Source organism: Solanum lycopersicum, chromosome 2 (genome assembly GCF_036512215.1).
Source record: "Solanum lycopersicum chromosome 2, SLM_r2.1".
Classification (NCBI taxonomy): domain Eukaryota; kingdom Viridiplantae; phylum Streptophyta; class Magnoliopsida; order Solanales; family Solanaceae; genus Solanum; species Solanum lycopersicum.
The window spans coordinates 50,360,436-50,379,057 of NC_090801.1; the positions used below are offsets into that span (position 1 = coordinate 50,360,436).

The following is an 18,622-nucleotide window of genomic DNA, read 5'->3' on the forward strand; positions in this document are numbered from 1 at the left end:
AGCCTGAAGGCAAAGGGTGCTCCGATATGTTGGAAGATGTAGGAGAATTTTCCATCTAGCCTGAAAACATACAAAAACTGAAAACGAAACTTCTTGCAGTCCATGGTGCAGAGGGAGTCAGATTCAACCAATGTAGAAGGTTGATGACGAAAAGGTATAACTTGTTGAAATTGATATCATATGGACAGATAACAACTGCAGCTGCAGTGCTGTAGTGTTTCAAGTTGCTAGATGAGTACAGAAGAGCCCAGGACATTGATTAGAAATCTGTCCATCCATGTGTTCTTCCCTTTGTCTGAAGATAAATAAGAACTTGAATATAAAGAAGATAATTTACCCTTGTGAATGTGTAAAAAATAACTGGAGAAAGATTCATTGACATATTAACACAACATTCAAACAAAAAAGAGCTAATGCTTATGATCTGCATCATTACTCTCAGAGACAGAGGGACAGCTCGGTGCACTAAAGCTCCCTCTATGCCAAGGTCCAGAGAAGGGCCCGACCCCAAGGACCTATTGTATGCATCATCAATCTCAGGTTACAAAAAATTTCTTTCAAAAGTCAAGAGACCGAGAGTAATATATAAAGAAAGAGGTGAAGACCATACATATAGGTTCGGACATTTAAAGAACCAAAATCCATTGCATCTCACTCCATAGATATAGACTTGTACTGTTGGACAGTTGCAGTTATAGCTTGCTCAACTGGTAGTCTTTCCATGCTTGAAGCGCCATAAAATCCATGAACTCCTGTGGTTCTCTTCAGTACATATGCTGCTTCTTCAGGGGAAGATATAGGGCCTGCAAATAGCGCAAAGATTCTTCACTTTAGCAACATCAATAAATCACAAGGAGAAGAAAAGAACGTGCCATCATAATAAAGACTAAAGAATTGACGAAACAAAAACTTTTCAAGCATAAAAGCAACTTCCCCCAATATTTATCTAACCCAGATAAATGTAAATTATAAATTAACTACTAGTATTTGTTTGGCAGCTTACAATTTTGTCAGAGAATGAACATCATTGCTTTTGAACAAGATTAAGATTCAAGAAAAATGATGTATCACAAAATGATAGTAACAGCCCTCATCTACTTAACAAGCAAATATTTGTGTTGGAAAAAAGATGTCATGGATATTCTACAATTACCTAGTCTTTGGGCAGATATTGAAAAAAAGAAGATACAAACAAAAGAGAACAGCCTCAATCATTGCCTGAATTAGAACGGACTTCATTTAGATGGAAAATTACGCTGTAACTATCGATTGTCATCCATCATATACCAATATCACCCTTGCTGATAGGGAAAGCGAAATAAATGTCTGAATCATAATATTTTCTAGTTACAAGAAAGCAAAATAAAACCCACCCTCCTTGATTCATAAAGAAACTGAATGTACATTATAGGACTTGGAAAAATACAAATTGAAATGAGTACCAAGAACTTGACTTCAACAAACCTCTAGCAAGAAAATGTCTACTCACACAAATATCATGGAAGATAACCAGAAAATAGGTCAGAGAGAATACTTTATGAGCAAATTTTAAGGGAAATAAACAATAAAAATGCAGCTGTAAATCCAAAAGTTTCAACCAGCATTTGTTTTCCTGGTCATGATTGAGACAATGGAGGAAACTGCAGGGAATCAATACTAAAGCTATGTGCACTGCTACACACACATGGATCATTCAATAAAGACAGGAGAATATCAATCTTTATCACTTGACGAATTGTTTTGTTTTATTTGAATCTCTAGGTTCATATATTTACCATATGTATAATTCGTACTTGTGCACTGAGCATTGACTAAATGGTGTAATATAAATTAGGCAACTATTTTAGGATTTGTACCTGTAAACATTTGGATAGGACATTGAAAATAATAACATTATAAGAGAATCCTCACAAGTGCTTCAGTAATCTACCTAACTTATTCTTAACACGCCAAGGAATTAAGACAAAATCACTAAAAAATTAATGAAGCCGGTGAACTCATCTGGTACACCATCAGAGTACTGCTTAATTGTCAAATTATTTTAGCTGAAGCTGGAATTTGGCATAGATTTTGCTTTAGTTGGCTACATTAACAACAAATAATTGATCCAGTCGTTTTCTTTCGTTTTTTCCCTTATAATTTTCTATTTACTTTAGGTTACGTGGATTACCTCCATGGCAGAGCACAATTGCATCAGGATTTATCCTATGAGTAGCATCTGCAATAGCTTGGACGCAAGTTACACTTTCCTCCAATGATACAGCTGTTTTTGCACCAATTGAACCAGATGTTGTAAGCCCCATATGAGCAACTATGATGTCGGCACCAGCTTCTGCCATAGCAACTGCTTCATCTGGGCAGAAAGCATATGGGGTTGTCAAAAGGCCCATCCTATGAGCTGTTGCAATCATCTCAACCTCCAAGCTGAACGTAAAGAAAGATATCATGACACTGTTCATCTTTAAGAAACCGTCACCATTCTTAAATTAGATGCTAAAACATATAATCTACTAAGACATACCCATAACCCATTCCAGTCTCTTCCAAATTTTGTCTGAAGTTACCGTCAAACAGACCAACAGTTGGAAAGTTTTGCACCCCACAGAATCCAACAGATTCCAACTGCTTCAGGAAGTTGTCCATCCTGCGGAAAGGATCAGTAGCACAAACTCCAGCCAGAACTGCCACTTCCTTAACCACCTGAGATTTCAATGTTGATAGAAACTAAGCCACCATTCTGGAAGGTAAAAATATATGAGGAAGAAGAATGAAACAGGATCTTCCTTTTAAAGAAAAAATGGACAAAACATCTCAATAAACCATCAGTAAAAGTTTTGTCATCACTCAGATACTTTCTAGATAATGGAGCATCCTATGAAGGACATAATGAGAAACCTCAATCATGGTTACTATTTACAACAGAACTCATATGGAAAAGGTATATACAGACGTGACAAAAAATTATGTAAATATATTGTAATCCACCTTTGAAATTTTGAAGAAAATTGAAAGTAACTCAAGTTCCAAACCAGAACTTGTGAGCATTTTTGTCCTACGACAAAAGCAGAAAGTGAAGTTCACAATTACAGATGACCAGCCAGTATGTAGGGTTTAGTCATTCTTCTACATAACAAAGTTTAAACCTCTAATTTTTTCAAATATGTAATCGGACATCTCGACTATGTAGCTTCTCATCTAATTCAGTAAGTGTGAGAAGTCCAACTATGTAATTAGATTAAGAATAAGGACGGATTGAAATTGACACTATAGAAGCTGTTGAAAGCCCAAGCTGGATTGAAGTTGGTTGCGATTCTATCTAAATTTGTTTTTTTCATCTTTAACCAACCACTGGAGTGATGCATCCATAGCTTAATGCAAATTTGGCACAGATTTCCTGAGAGTATCTTTTTGAGGCAACACTGAGATTTCTACTCCACGAAAGAGGTACTGACAAGAATCATAGAAATGACATGGATCAGCTTTAATGTATCCGACTATGGATGTCAACTGGAGCTTACTTCTAGTCTATGTACAGGGAGCAGGGCTGTCTAGGGCTGTCTTGGTTTATTGATCTGCATTCTTTGTTTCCTTGTCAGTAGAAATTTCTAACTGCTCGTAGTTCCTAGTGCTTTGTTCATGTTGAGTCAAGTAGGGCTTTATCAATTTGTTAAGCCTTTGAATCGAACATGAACTTGCTTGACAGCAGGTTGTATTAACTTGAACAGTAAAGTCCTATGCAAGTCCAACCCGAGCTAAAATCAAAGAACAAAAGAGATGAAGCTGAGCCTAAACGTCTATAAGGTTTTCGGAAGAACTAAAGAAGCACACAACAAGTAGGACTTACAGGCAATACTTCGTTGGCCATCTCAAGTACAATGGCATTTGCATCAGCAAAGGGCAATAGACCAGCTAAGGATCCCCTTCCTGCCATCCTAAAGCGCCCTGAGTTGTACAAGACAATCAAATCTACACCACCAGCTTCCTCAAACTTAGCAGAAATACCTGTACCAGCACCAGCCCCAATAATAGGCTTGCCCTTACTTATTTGATCTTTCAATTTCTGCAGTATCACAATTCTTTTCTGCAAAGTTTCTGCTCAAGGAAGATTAGGCTTCTCATCAAGTCTTCATACAAATTAAAAGAAGAAAGAAAAACCATTAACTGAGAAGCTGTTAGATTCATTTCCCTGTTGATGAGCCAGTACATGCCATTTGCAAGACATTCTCAAAACAATAGTAAAGATAAATATGATGACAATGAAGGAAAAGAATCCATGATATAACGTTTCAAGCTAGCCCATAACCAGCAACCTATCGGTAAAGAAATAATCCTTGAGATTAGATCAACCATATTTCACGCTAAGAAATTATAAAGCACTCTCATCATCTTTCATTTTGTTGGCTTCTATGGCAAGCTAAGGTTTACATATATGCCTGTTTATTTCACTTATCATTTTAAATCAACGTAGGCGTCAAAGATAGAACTTAGAAGTGCATGAGCTTTGGCAAATATAATATTTGTGTTAGACCTAGAAAATATTGTGAACAGCCCAACACTACTGCAGGAACTGGTAAATAAATTCAAAAGAGGAGTGGATTCACTAGCAGAAATCATACAGTGGAAACTGTTCAGTAATTCTCTATAAGCTTATCTGCCATGTCATTAGGATGATAATTATCAGCCTTGATTTTTTTTAGGAATAATCATCACCTGGTTTTGCATTTGGAAAGTCATTCAGGCGAGAAAAGTTTTTCCCGTTGCATGAGGGATATTTCTCTAGAACAGCATTAACATTCTGAATGCCTTGTATAGATTTGGACTCAGCTGTCTGACATTCTACGTGTCCAGATTTCGGAGACATTTCCAAAAATGAATCAACTAAAGCATTTGCAAACTCCACATCATTGATATGGTAAGGGTAGACCTTAACCTATCAGTGAACAAACATTTCAATTATCTGAGTTGAGTTCTGCAGTGGAATGTAACATCATAGGCTAACATCCTCTTCCTCACAAATAACTATGGTACCTGACAACGTTCATTATTTTCAAGAAGCATCTGTAGTTCATGTGTAAGACAACTAGTTGCCTCAGGATCATAAAAGTCTTTCCCGGGTGCATCCAATGCAGACACGCCTTTCTCTGGCAAGCAAACACATACACTTGATGATGCCTTGTTCAACTTTTCTGCTATAAATGCAGCAAATTTCTTATTTTCACCTACTGTAGTACGCATTAGGGAAACCTGTAACATAGCACTCCATTAATTTAACTCAAAAGGCACACCTCAAATACTTATTTGATAGTTTTTCAAATTGAAACCCATATGCTTAACTGTGCAGTCACGACACAATTCAATAATTTTCCAGAAGTATGGTAAAATATCTCCTTATCACAACAAAAGCATGACATCCTGAGATGGTGTTGGAATGGCTGGCTATCTCTACTTGTTCTAAGTTGTGCAAGATGGCCTCAAGCACACTACTACTTTTCACGACTACATAATTGTCAAACTGTGAATGGTAAGTGTTACAACATTATTTTTTAGATGATACTACTGCTCAATATCTTATGAAATTCTCTTAAGAGACAAACAAGGAGCAAAATGAAAAGATGAATCACCTGCTCATTATGTTGATGAATCTTTCTTTGCTGAAACTCAGGAGGTATGGTAGTTTTAGGACCAAAATTCACCATATCCAGTGCTCCCACACTCAGAACCAAAGGAATTTTCTTCTCTAATATTGCATCAAATCGGGAACTATCACATGCCATTACTCCTCCAACTACGTAATCTGCAACCTCAGTTGTCGTAATATCCAGCACACCCTAAAATAAGTTCAGTAACAGGTGAGTATTAAGCGTTATCCAGAAATATATACTGTAATACTTCAAACAGCAGTAACATGTTTGACAAGCCATTTGACAAACTGCAAGTCTCTACCTTCTCAGAAATGAATGTTACCAGTAGTTTTAAAGGATCAATTGCAATGAACTAATGAGGTCGTGCTTTACATCCAGGGCAATGCATCATGCAAATTATACCTTTTTTCTTGTAATAGACTGTAAACCTATTAACAGTTTTACAGACCATTAATTCTACTTCTCGTACTAACTCCTTATATAGTTCTTGAATGCTAATAGCATTATAGTATATTCCAAGTGTACTCTAGCTCAATTGATTATGAATAAGATGTATAACCATTAAAAATCAACGAAACAACAGTTAGAATAATAATGACTCTAATTTTTGATAGTATTATATTGAAAGCATCTATTCTTATGATCCAACCTCATTAAGATGAAACGCGAAGGCTAACAAATACGAACTAGTTTACCATAATCATAATGGCAAAGATGGTGAAGACAACAACAAGAACAAATTGGAATGAAGATATTAAAAAAAACAAATTATTTGCACTGGTTTATCAGTTAAAAACGGAACTCTCAGGATTCGAAATGAAGAATAAACTCTTGGAATTTGAAAATACAATATGAATTACTATATATAAATGGGAAATAATTCTATGATAGAATTAACTATTAAAGAAGTTTTAAACCGTTCGAAGCAATACATGAACGTACAAGAGAATGACTGACCAAAATTGCTTAGCTTGTCACTACTGTTACCATTAGTATCATCATTGTTATTGCTTATATGATTAAATTTTTAAAAATTTTATGATTAAATCAGATGGTATTTTTACATTTTTAAGATGTCAAATGGCCCAATAATGAAAAAGGGATTTGAAACAAAATACTACATAATGTAAATAGATTTTAGTAATTTTAGGATTGTTAGGAACAGAGGATTTATTGGTCAGTAGAAGTTTCAATTTTAGGACTTTAAAGCCCACTATAACGGAAAATAGGAAATATCAATACCTTGACTTTTTATATACCACTGAAACTATTAGTAGTCATAGAGCAACACGATTACCTGTATAAAACCTCCTCTAACAAGATCCTCCATGGCCCTGCCCCCGACACCCGTGGCATGGAACACCAAAGTCTCATATCCTTCTTTCACTAATCTTTCTTTGACAGCATTAACACAAGGAGTCGTAACCCCAAACATAGTTACACCAACTGTAAACTTTCCATTAGTGATGCTATGCTCTTTTGAACTTTCAAGCCTTCCAATCACCATTCCAGCAAATGCTGCACCCGCATTAGATAGAACAACCTTACTAACATTGTTAATCCCACAAATATCTACAACTGAAGGAAACAATACCAAGTCTGATATTCCAATATAAGATTCAGTTTGGCCACTGGCAACTGTAGATATTATAACTTTTGGGATCCCAATTGGAAGAGATCGGAAGGCAGATGACAATAGAGATGTTCCTCCACTACCCCCAAGGCCAATCACTCCAGCAAGATTCTGTTCACCATTAGCTTTACTTAGGAAAGTTTCCAGAGCTTTGTTCATGATTGCAATAGCTTGGCCTCTAATATCTGGAAACCTGCCCACAGTTCCTTCCCCTCGTGCATAGCATGACAGCACATCCTTACTCGGTACAAAATCAAAATCAGCACAACTATTTGTCTCCTTCCGGCTGGTTGAGACATCAACAACTGTCACTCCTACCTATAAATGCCAAGTATAAGGTTGATATTGATCAAAGGCTAAGTTGCTCAGACTCTCCAAAATTGTTGCCATAAATGCATCGGATCTTCCAAATGATAAGGATCCGACAAGCACCTAGCAGCATATTTGAAGAGTCCGTGCAACACAAGTCAAAAGAATAAAAGACATAGCAAAGTATTCCACTTACGCTCTAACTTACTGTATACTTTTGCAAATTGCAATTTATACTTGACTTGATGATCAATAGTTCTACACTAACTCCCTACAACACAGTAAGTATCTGCCAGAACTGTAAAGTTGTTTTTACGTTAATCCATATATACAACTTAAATCCTCCTCGTCAATGTTTCCACAATTGAAAACTGCATATATAGTTAAACTAAATTGTTCTGGCCGTCTATTTTTGCAGTTCAGAAGCTACTACGTCTAGTAGTAACATTTTAATTCACATTGTGAACAATATCAAATTCGTAACTAAACATCAGTTGATTTTTCGGCAATTTACGAAGAAACGAAGGTCAAAAGGTTATGTACAGTATTTCACAAACCTTGAATGAGGATTTATTGGAGAAGCTGTTAAGACTGGATCTCACATGCTCGGAGAGGAAACGAAGCTCGTCGAATTTAGTATCAGCTGTTCCGATACAGAAAACTCGAGGAGAATTACTCTGTGCAGTTGCCATTTTCCTCAAACAAGCTGCTACTATTCGTGTTACAATCGAGATTTCAAAATGGAAGATAGAGTGTAACTCAGTGTGAGAATGGTGAGAAGATTAGAAAGTTGTTAGCCTTCTGAAATCTCGACGATGAAAGATCACCGGCAACGGTTGGACAGAGAGGCGGCAACAACCGTCAGAGGAGAGGTTCCATTTTTATTTTTATTTTTATTCCGATATTTTATCTTTTTTATATTCCAATATTGCTTACACTATTAATTATATCTTTTTTAGATTCCAATTGTGAAAATCTCACTTTTGTATGTTATTGTTATTACGGTCATTTTTAGAAAATAAGATATATTTTTATTAACTTAAATATATTGAACAATATATACATAACTATTTGAAAATTTCCTTTTTATTTAAGGAAATGTTTTCTTAATTATATGAAAAACTATTTATTTCAAAACAAAATGAAAAGGTAAAAATATCGCTCATTTTAAAAACAAATGAGTATTATTAGGGGTGTTTCACGATTGGTAAAATTAAAATAAAGCAGATTTAATCGATGTTTTAAATATTAAAACTAAAAAAAGATCGAATATAACTTCATCCATTGATTTGAGTATTGTCGATTTGATTTAATTTTTAAAAATATACTGATATTTTATATATTTCTCTCTTTATTTTACAATTTTTTTAAAAAAAAGTTGATCATTTTTCAACTTATTCATTAGTCTATTCGACATAAAAAAAAACAATAATCATAAGATAATTTCAAAGGATATAAGGGTAGTAGCACAAATTCTAGCTACCTTGCAAATAAAAAAAGGATAATGATCAAGTACCTCCTCAACCTATGCCCAAAATCTCAGAAACACACTTATACTGTACTAATCCTATTAACCCCTGAACTTATTTTATAAGTAGTTTTCTACCCCTTTTCAGTCTACGTGGCACTAGTTTGAAAAAAAAAAGTCAATCATCATTGGACCCACAAGATAGTGCCACGTAGGTCAAAAAGGGGCAAAAAATTATTTAAAAAATAAGTTCAGGGGTAATAGAACCTTAGTTAGTATAGTATAAGTATGTCTATGAGATTTCGAGCATAGGTTGAGGGTGTACTTGTGCATTATCCCAATAAAAAATTATGTCTTAAAGGCATAAAAAAAAATTCCTTGCAAAATTATTTGTATTATTTTTGTCCAATTTTTTTTACTAAACGGATCTAATAAACAAAATTATAAATTACAAATTCAAGAAACAAAAATTAAAAACCTAGTTAATTTTAGATACAGTCCATGTAAAACCTGTTGGGGGAAAAGGATGGATAAAAAGTTAGGTATAGTGATTTAGTTTGGTTCTCACCTTTAATTAGTTTGGCCACTTCATGCCTTATTTGGCATGTGACAACTTACTTATTTTTTGGAGTTAAAAGCATATGATTATATGGTAGAGAAAATTTGACCATTTATTTTGTTCTTATTATATAGTTTGGACTCCAAAGTTTTGCTACTATAAAAGGAGAGTCATTTCTTCATTTTAAAGTCACCAATTTAAAAATAATTAGTTGCGTTTGTTTCCTTTTTTTTGAGTAATTGTATTTTGGTAAAGAAAGTTAGGTTAGGAAAACACTTTGAATAGAAAAAATTTATTAATGATTTTGTGAAGTCGTTCTTTCGAGATATTAACATATTTGATTACTTTAATTTTATAATATAATATTTCTAGAGATTCATAATTTAATTATTTTTTTAGATATTACTATTATTATTACTTAATTAACTAAGTATTATTTTATCGTAAAATTGATTATATTGTATTCACTGTGAAAATATTTTTTGTGTTGTCAATGAGTTAATAATAAAATTTCATATTTTATAATTAAAATTGAGATAATTCAGATTGTGGACAAGACGACTCGGAGGTGCATGCACATGAAGGGGAGTAGGTTCACATGCACCCATCCTCCCCTTCCTAACCACTATATAATACGACTATTTTTCTAATTATCTTTTTAAGTTTGAAAGTTTAAAAAGAATAATCTAGTATATCGATAAATATGGTGCATAACTTAATAGATTTGTGGTTCAAATTTCTCTATCCACATTAATATTTTTAATGTTCAATTAATACAACTAAGGTCCCATTTGTTTGCATTTAATGGCGTTTGAATTTTAATTATTTAGCTTTAGTTCATTAAGTGCATTTGGTTTTAGGTTTCTATCTATTAAGTTTATTTGTTTTATTTTTTAAAATACCTCCTAATGGATCTTAAAAGGTCTGAATGAATCAAATCTGTAGGACACTCTTAGCAATATTCAGACTCATTTAATAAGTTATCAAATAATAAATCATAACTTCTCTGTATTGGACATGCCTTTTATCTCATAACTAAAAACTTTCTTTCCCACTTTTTTCAATCAAAGACCACACCATCTTTTCTCAACTAATAAGTTTTGATAAATCCTTTTAAGTAGTTTTTTTTTTTTATATTAATAATTTTCTTGTATTGATGTGTGCAATATTATTTTTGGTGCATTGTTGTTTATCAAAAAATTTGAATGAAAAAATAGTACTCCAAATCATGAATATTAAAATTTTTAAAACTTCTTTTTATATCAAAAGTGATATATTTTGTTGAAATGAAATTTTTATAATATTTTATTAATATAATATTCAATTTCACTTTTACATTCAGATGTTGAAACCAAACGACATTATATTTAGTGTTCACATTTAGAGACCACATCTTAATATTCAGATTAAAACATCCATATCTCAATGCAAATCTTGATATTCAGATGTGTATTCAGATTAAGACCTTTTAATCTTAATAAAAAGGGAAAATGCACAAGTACCCCTTCAACCTACACCGAAAATTTCAAAGACACATTTATACTATGTCAAGGTTTAATTACCCTCCTGAACTTATTTTATAAGTAATTTTTTACCCCCTTACGGCCTACATGACACTAGCTTGAAAAAAAGCCAAACAGCGTTGGACCCACAAGATAGTGTCACGTAGGCCAAAAAAGGGTAGAAAATTATTAACAAAATAAGTTCAAGGAGAGTAATAGTATCTTAGTATAATATAAGTGTGTTTTTGAGATTTCGGACATAGTTTGAGAGGGTAATTTTGTATTATCCCTAATAAAAACAAATGAGGCCTAAATGTCCCACTTTTCATTATTTTTTAAATAATTTATAAATAGAAAAGGTTGAAATATCCATATTTTTAGGTTGCATCAGCTATGTCTAGACCTTTAGCTAGAAGTGTCAATAAAGTCAAATTATACTTTTTACTTTCTTTTTCTCCTTTTCCTTCTTTAGACGTTTTCCTTTTTTATTTTTTAACTTTTTCTTTTTAACAAATAAAAAAGATCATATTGCTGTTCTTTTTGGCTTCAAAGTGAGATTTGAAGAATAAGTAACAAGGAATGCTATCTTAAAAAATATAATTTATTTATTAATGTACTTCATTGTTTTATATGTTTTTCTTGATTTATGAAGTGGTTCCATTATTTGATTGCTTGAATAGTTAAATTTATAAGAAATTTTTTTTATTTCTAAATAGTTATCTAATAATTGTGATTCTTTTATTAGTAAACTTGTTGTTTGTGCTAATATTTTTTAGAAATTATTTTGTTTGATAAGATTGAATAGAAGTGTGAATATTTGATTTTGTAGGTAAAATAATTAAAATAGTTTTAAAATAATTTTGAAATGTTTAAGTAAAGTTAAAAAGTGTTTATAAACACTTATTTTAAAGTCAAAATAATAAAAGTAAGCCAAATTCATAAGTTACAAATCTTATCTTATGGCTTTTGACTTATAAATCACAAGTCAAAAGTCAATCCAAACGGGTTTCAAGTTTCTCCTCTAGTTACAAAGCTAAGCTCTAATCAATCACTGAAGACTTGGATGGTGATTATTTTGAAATATTAGTTGATAAATCAAATGATATCTCTCATAGGGAGCGTAGTGCTCTAATTTTGAGATATTTCAACAAAAGTGGAATGGTGATAGATCGATACTTGGGTATTGTCCATGTAAATGATACATCATTAAATAATCATTTTGATGTGGTGACTAGTGACTAGTGACTTGCTCCTCAGTATGTGGCTAGTTTGAGTCTGGTTGATTCATTTGCTAATTTTCACAAAGATGGGATAATGAAACTAGCCGAGTACTATCTAAATGAGTTTGATGATAAAAGAGCTTTGGGAACTCAATTTTCAACTCGATGATTTTATTATTGTCTATGCTCAAAAGTGTGATAACAAGTTTCTCAACTTGAAGGAGGGAATCAAGGATCTTGCAAGAGCAATGATAAAGACAAAACTTGATTAAACTTGGTCACTTGTTGATAAAACTTGCCTAGTTAGTTAATTAGCTTAAGTAGTTAGTTAGTTACTAATTAGCTAATTAGTTATAGTTGGTTGTAGTTAGTTAAAGTTAGTTAGAAGTCACATTTTCCACACTTTGTTAGTTTGTTAATTCTGTTAGATTGTTGATCATTGTTGTGTATATATACTTGCACATTACACTGGTTAATGCAAGCAAAACAATTCTAAAGGAACTTCTTCTCCTTCCTCCTTTTCTTCTTCTTCGTTTGTCACTGTTAATGGCTCAACCTCCATCAATGGAGGAATGAGATTTTCCCAGCCTATATGCTGGTTTTTGTCATGGTATCAGAGCCTGGTTGCTCACACTAGATCTCTTGATCTAGTTGTTAATCAATTCATTGTTGTTTCTTGTTCAAGTCGATCTTTTGATTAGATCTCTCTGTTTTTTTTCTCTGCTTCTTGTTAATTCATCAGCTTCCATTTGGTAAGTTCTGCTTCTGTGTAGCTTCCATGGGTGACACTTCAACTGATGCGATCAACAATAACTCCTTGAAACGACCAGACTTCAACAGTACTTTCTATCTACATCCATCTGAGAATGCTGCATCTACTTTGCTTCCTGTGGTGTTTGATGGAACTAGCTATAGATCATGGAGACGAGCAGTTCTTAGAGCCTTGTCTGTTAAGAACAAAACTGGATTTATTAACGGTAAGATAGTGAAGCCAAGCTTTACAGATCCATCTTTCATGCAGTGGGAAAGATGTGATGATATGGTAACATCTTGGATCCTAAATTCCCTCTCCCCAGAGTTGCGAGATAGTCTGCAGTATGTGAATAATGCTAAGGAATTGTGGGAGGAATTGGAAGATCGATATGATCAGACTAATGGATGCAAATTATATCAACTGCAGAAGGAAATAAATGATTTAGTACAAGGTGCTTTAGATGTCACTGGTTACTATACAAAAATGAAGAGATTATGGGAGGAGATGAGTGCAATTGATGTAAACTCACAGTGTAGCTGTGTGTGTACTTGTGGAGGAAAGGTGAAAATGTATAAGGTTGTGCAAGATAGAAGGCTCATACACTTTCTAATGGGGCTAAATGAAATGTATACTGCTGTGCGAGGGAACATTCTTATGATGTCCAACTTGCCTACAATGGCACAAGCATTTGCCATTCTATCACAGGAAGAAAGGCAAAGGGAAATGAAGCCTGCAAATCATATGGTTTTGGAGTCTACCTCACTGAATGCCTCTGTGTCATCTCAAAATAATGCAACCAATACTAGTTCTTACAGAAGAAGTACAAGTAGGGGTAATGGGAACTATAACAGCACTGCTTACAACAACAACAATACTTTTAGAGGGAGTTCTAGCACTGGAAATAGATCAAACATGTTTTGTGAATATTGCAAACGACCTGGACATGTCAAAGACAAGTGCTACAAACTCCATGGTTATCCAACTAACACAAGAAATCCAAGAGGAAGAGGCAAAGGATCTGCAGCAAATGTATACACTTCTGAAGGTGATGGTGGTCAATGTGAAGAGAATTTTGAGCAGGAAAAACAAACACCAGTAAATCTGTCAAAGGGTCAATATGAACAATTACTCAATCTACTTGGAACTTTGCATGTTGGCAATGAATCTGATTACTCAAACAATATGTCAAGTGGAGCTGCAAGCCTAGGAGGTATACTTGCTTGCCACTCTTCAATAAGTAAGATAGGTGATTTGTCATGTAAATGTGATAAATTGACTGCTGGCTCTTGGATCATTGATTCAGGGACATCTCATCATATGACCTTCACAAAAGACAATCTAATAAACCTTAAGACTCTACCCTATCCTTTCCTAATCACCTTACCAAATGGATACAAAGTCAAAGTGACTGAAATTGGTGATGTGTGTTTGAATTCAGCATTAATTCTGTATAAAGTGTTGTACATACCTAGCTTCAAGTTCAATTTAATATCAGTCTATTGTTTAGCTAATCAGCTCAAAGGAGTAGTCAGCTTTAACAATGGTTCTTGCTTACTGCAGGGCCCTTCTCTGAAGAGCCCTCTGGCACTTGGTAAGGCAAAGAATGGTTTGTATTTCTTTTGTCCAAAGTGCCACATTCTATCTGCAAATGATGATTTTACTTCTCATCAAAGGTGTCAATCTGTGTCTCTTCTTAACTACTGTAAAAGGTCCTCATTACCATGTGTAAAACTTTCTCATACAATCAATAAAGAAGCCTGTTCTATTGATCATTTCTCAAGTTCAGCTGCTAATCTTTCTGTCAGTGGAGACAATGAATTCTTATGGCATGCTAGATTAGGACATGTACCCTTTGTAAGGATGAAAAATATGTCTACCATTCCTTTGAAGTTTTCCAACAAGCAACCTTTTACATGCACAATTTGTCCAATGGCTAGGCAAACTAGAATGCCATTTCTAGAGAGTGTCACTGCAACTAGTTCAATATTTGAACTATTGCATGTTGACTTATGGGGACCTTATAATGTACAAACACATGATGGATATCACTATTTCTTGACCATGGTAGATGACTACAGTAGAGCCACTTGGACACAGCTTCTTAGGTGTAAAAGTAATGCTCTACATACCATAAAAGCCTTCATATCCTTAATAGAAAATCAATTTCATACTAGGTTGAAAACCATCAGGTCTGATAATGGTTTAGAATTCTCAAGTTCTGAAGCAACATGTTTTTTCCAAGAGAAAGGTATAATACATCAGAAAACTTGTCCTTATACACCACAACAAAATGGAGTAGTGGAAAGGAAACACAAATACCTTCTTGAGACAGCAAGGGCACTATTATTTCAATCGAAAATGCCTATGAGATATTGGGGAGAATGTGTGCTGACTGCCACTTATTTGATTAATAGATTACCTACTAAACTACTTCAAGGAAAATCTCCATATGAGATGTTATATCAAAAGAAACCAGTCTATTCTCATCTTAGAAATTTTGGATGCCTTTGTTTTCCAACTACTTTAAAGACTCATAAAGACAAATTTGAACCAAGGGCTGTGCCTCACATTTTCATTGGATATCCTTTTAATACAAAAGGGTACAAGGTTCTAAATTTGGCTACCAAGAGAATTCATGTGTCTAGAGATGTTCTTTTTTATGAAACTGTCCTTCCTTTTGTTATTGCTCCTACTGGTTCCAGCTTTAATTCTGTATTACATCTAGTTATTCATTATTCTGATAAGTTGCCTTGCATGTCTAGTAAAACAACTACTTCTATTAATGATGAAATGCTGAAATGCTGAATTGCCACACACTGGATGAAGTCACTTGTGATCAAGATTCTACATCTGAAAATACACCTATAACTGACTCTACAATATCCTCTATTGAACCAAATCTACCTGTTCTTACACCTACATCTCCTATAGAATCAAATGTACCTGTCCTTGATAATACATCCCTTACACCTAGAAGAACAACCAGATCTTGTCATCCTCCAAGGTACTTAAAAGACTACACATATTCATTACCTAAGCTACAATCCTCCTCACCTATAAATAATACTACTGAATCTCAGCAATCACTCACATCATTCACAAATCACCCTGATCATGTCTGTTTCTCCACACTTAGTTCTGAGATTCAGCAGTTGATTCAAAATGTTTCACATGATATTGAACCTACATCTTATGAAGAGGCAATCCTGAATCCAGCCTGGCAAACAGCAATGAAACAAGAATTTGATGCATTGTATGCTAATAACACTTGGGAACTAGTTAAGATGCCAAAGGAAAAAAATGCTATTGGATGTAAATGGGTGTATAAGATCAAGCATAAAGCAGATGGGAGCATAGAAAGGTACAAGGCTAGATTAGTGGTGAAGGGATACACTCAACAAGCTGGAATAGACTACAATGAAACTTTCTCGCCTGTGGTAAAAATGACTACAGTCCGAACACTCATTTCACTGGCAGTTAAGAAAGGTTGGAACTTGTATCAGTTGGATGTTAATAATGCCTTCCTACATGGTGATTTGAATGAAGAAGTGTATATGGCTTTACCCCCAGGACTAGTAGTGGACAGCAATGACATGGTTTGCAAATTAAAGAAGTCTTTATATGGTTTAAAACAAGTTAGTAGACAATGGTATGAAAAGCTGGCAACCAGCCTTTGTTCAAAAGGTTACATTCATTCAGAAAGTGATTACTCACTGTTTTACCAGAAAGATGGCAAATCTTTAGTGTTTGTGGCTGTATATGTTGATGACATCATCTTAACTGGCACTGATGTAAAGGAGATTGAATCCTTGAAGTTCTTCTTGCATGACAAATTCAGAATAAAGGACTTAGGCAGATTACACTATTTTCTTGGATTAGAGATATTGTACAAACAGGATGGTGTTCTCATTTCACAAAGAAAGTTCACCCTTGATCTTTTGAAGGAATTTGATTCTATGCATTACAAGTCTACCACTTCACCTTTGGATCCTACTGAAAAACTGAGGCTCACAGAAGGTAAACTACTATCAGATCCTACTTACTACAAAAAACTAGTGGGAAAGCTTAATTTTCTTGCTAATACAAGAATGGATATAGCATATAGTGTCCAGCATCTTAGCCAATTCATGCAATCTCCTAGAGAGCCTCATCTAAAGGCAGCTTATCATGTGCTCAGGTATCTACAACATGATCCTACTTTGGGAGTCTTTATCAATAATAAGCCTGATGTCACTGTTAGTGCTTATTGTGATTCAGATTGGGCTTCTTGTCCTGATTCAAGGAAGTCTGTGAGTGGTTATTTGGTTCTCATGGGAGATAGCCCTATCAGCTGGAAATCTAAGAAGCAACCCACAGTGTCACTATCATCAGCAGAAGCAGAATACAGAGCTATAAGACAAGTGGTAGGAGAAGTAGTGTGGCTGGAAAGGTTACTTGGTGAACTCTCAATGACAGTGTCCTTACCAATACATGTGTTTTGTGACAGCCAAGCAGCAGTACACATTGCTAGGAATCCAGTATTTCATGAACGAACCAAGTACATAGAAGTTGATTGCCATTTCGTCAGGACAAAGCTACAAGAAGGACTGATTACACTCCAATACATTCCAATAGATTCTCAGCTAGCTGATGTTTTTACTAAGTCTTTAACTGGGGTCAAACATACTACTTTGATGAGCAAGTTGTCTGTAGGTAGATTACTTCCAACTTGAGGAGGGGTGATAAAACTTGCCTAGTTAGTTAATTAGCTTAAGTAGTTAGTTAGTTACTAATTAGCTAATTAGTTATAGTTGGTTGTAGTTAGTTAAAGTTAGTTAGAAGTCACATTTTCCACACTTTGTTAGTTTGTTAATTCTGTTAGATTGTTGATCATTGTTGTGTATATATACTTGCACATTACATTGGTTAATGCAAGCAAAACAATTCTAAAGGAACTTCTTCTCCTTCCTCCTTTTCTTCTTCTTCGTTTGTCACTGTTAATGGCTCAACCTCCATCAATGGAGGAATGAGATTTTCCCAGCCTATATGCTGGTTTTTGTCACTTGTGAAGCTAACTTTGATTATTCCTATAGCTATCACAAGCGTGAAAAGAACATTTTCATCAATAAAGTACATAAAGAATGATTTGCCGTAATAGGATGGATGAAGATCTTTTGAATGGCTGTCTAGTTTGCTATATAGAGCCTAGTAGTATTTAAAATGTAAGTAATGATGTCATATTGACCGTTTTCAAAATATGAAAACTCGTCGAGAATAATTACAAGTGAATAATGTATTTTACTAATATATTACTATATAAAGATTGCTACTTGCCCGTCAACTTATTCTCACGGTAAATTTTATATAATTGAATTAATTTTCTATTTTGAAGATAATAATATCTCATGTTCTTGAGATTTTGGATACGCCTCTGACTACACTATCCTAATACAATTTATTATTTCAATTATCACAATTTACTAATTAAAAAGATTGTTGATATTAGTAGTCGTCTTTTTAAAACTACCACACAACACACCTACTCAACACAGATCA

General features: G+C 34.1%; 1 protein-coding gene across 3 annotated transcripts; it reads right to left on the minus strand.

Annotated features, from left to right (window-relative positions):
• Positions 1-144: 144 nt before the first annotated feature.
• TM-1 (Tm-1 protein) lies at positions 145-8,503 on the minus strand. 3 transcript variants are annotated; one of them, XM_010317539.4, is made up of 10 exons: positions 8,142-8,503; positions 6,940-7,593; positions 5,622-5,828; positions 5,029-5,244; positions 4,711-4,930; positions 3,845-4,092; positions 2,522-2,700; positions 2,171-2,424; positions 611-803; positions 145-295 (listed from the first exon to the last, which is right to left on the minus strand). In XM_010317539.4, the coding sequence occupies exons 1-9, from the start codon at positions 8,274-8,276 to the stop codon at positions 652-654; spliced, it is 2,265 nt and encodes a 754-aa protein (XP_010315841.2). In that variant the 5' UTR covers positions 8,277-8,503; the 3' UTR covers positions 145-295; positions 611-651.
• Between the last annotated feature and the right edge of the window lie 10,119 nt (positions 8,504-18,622).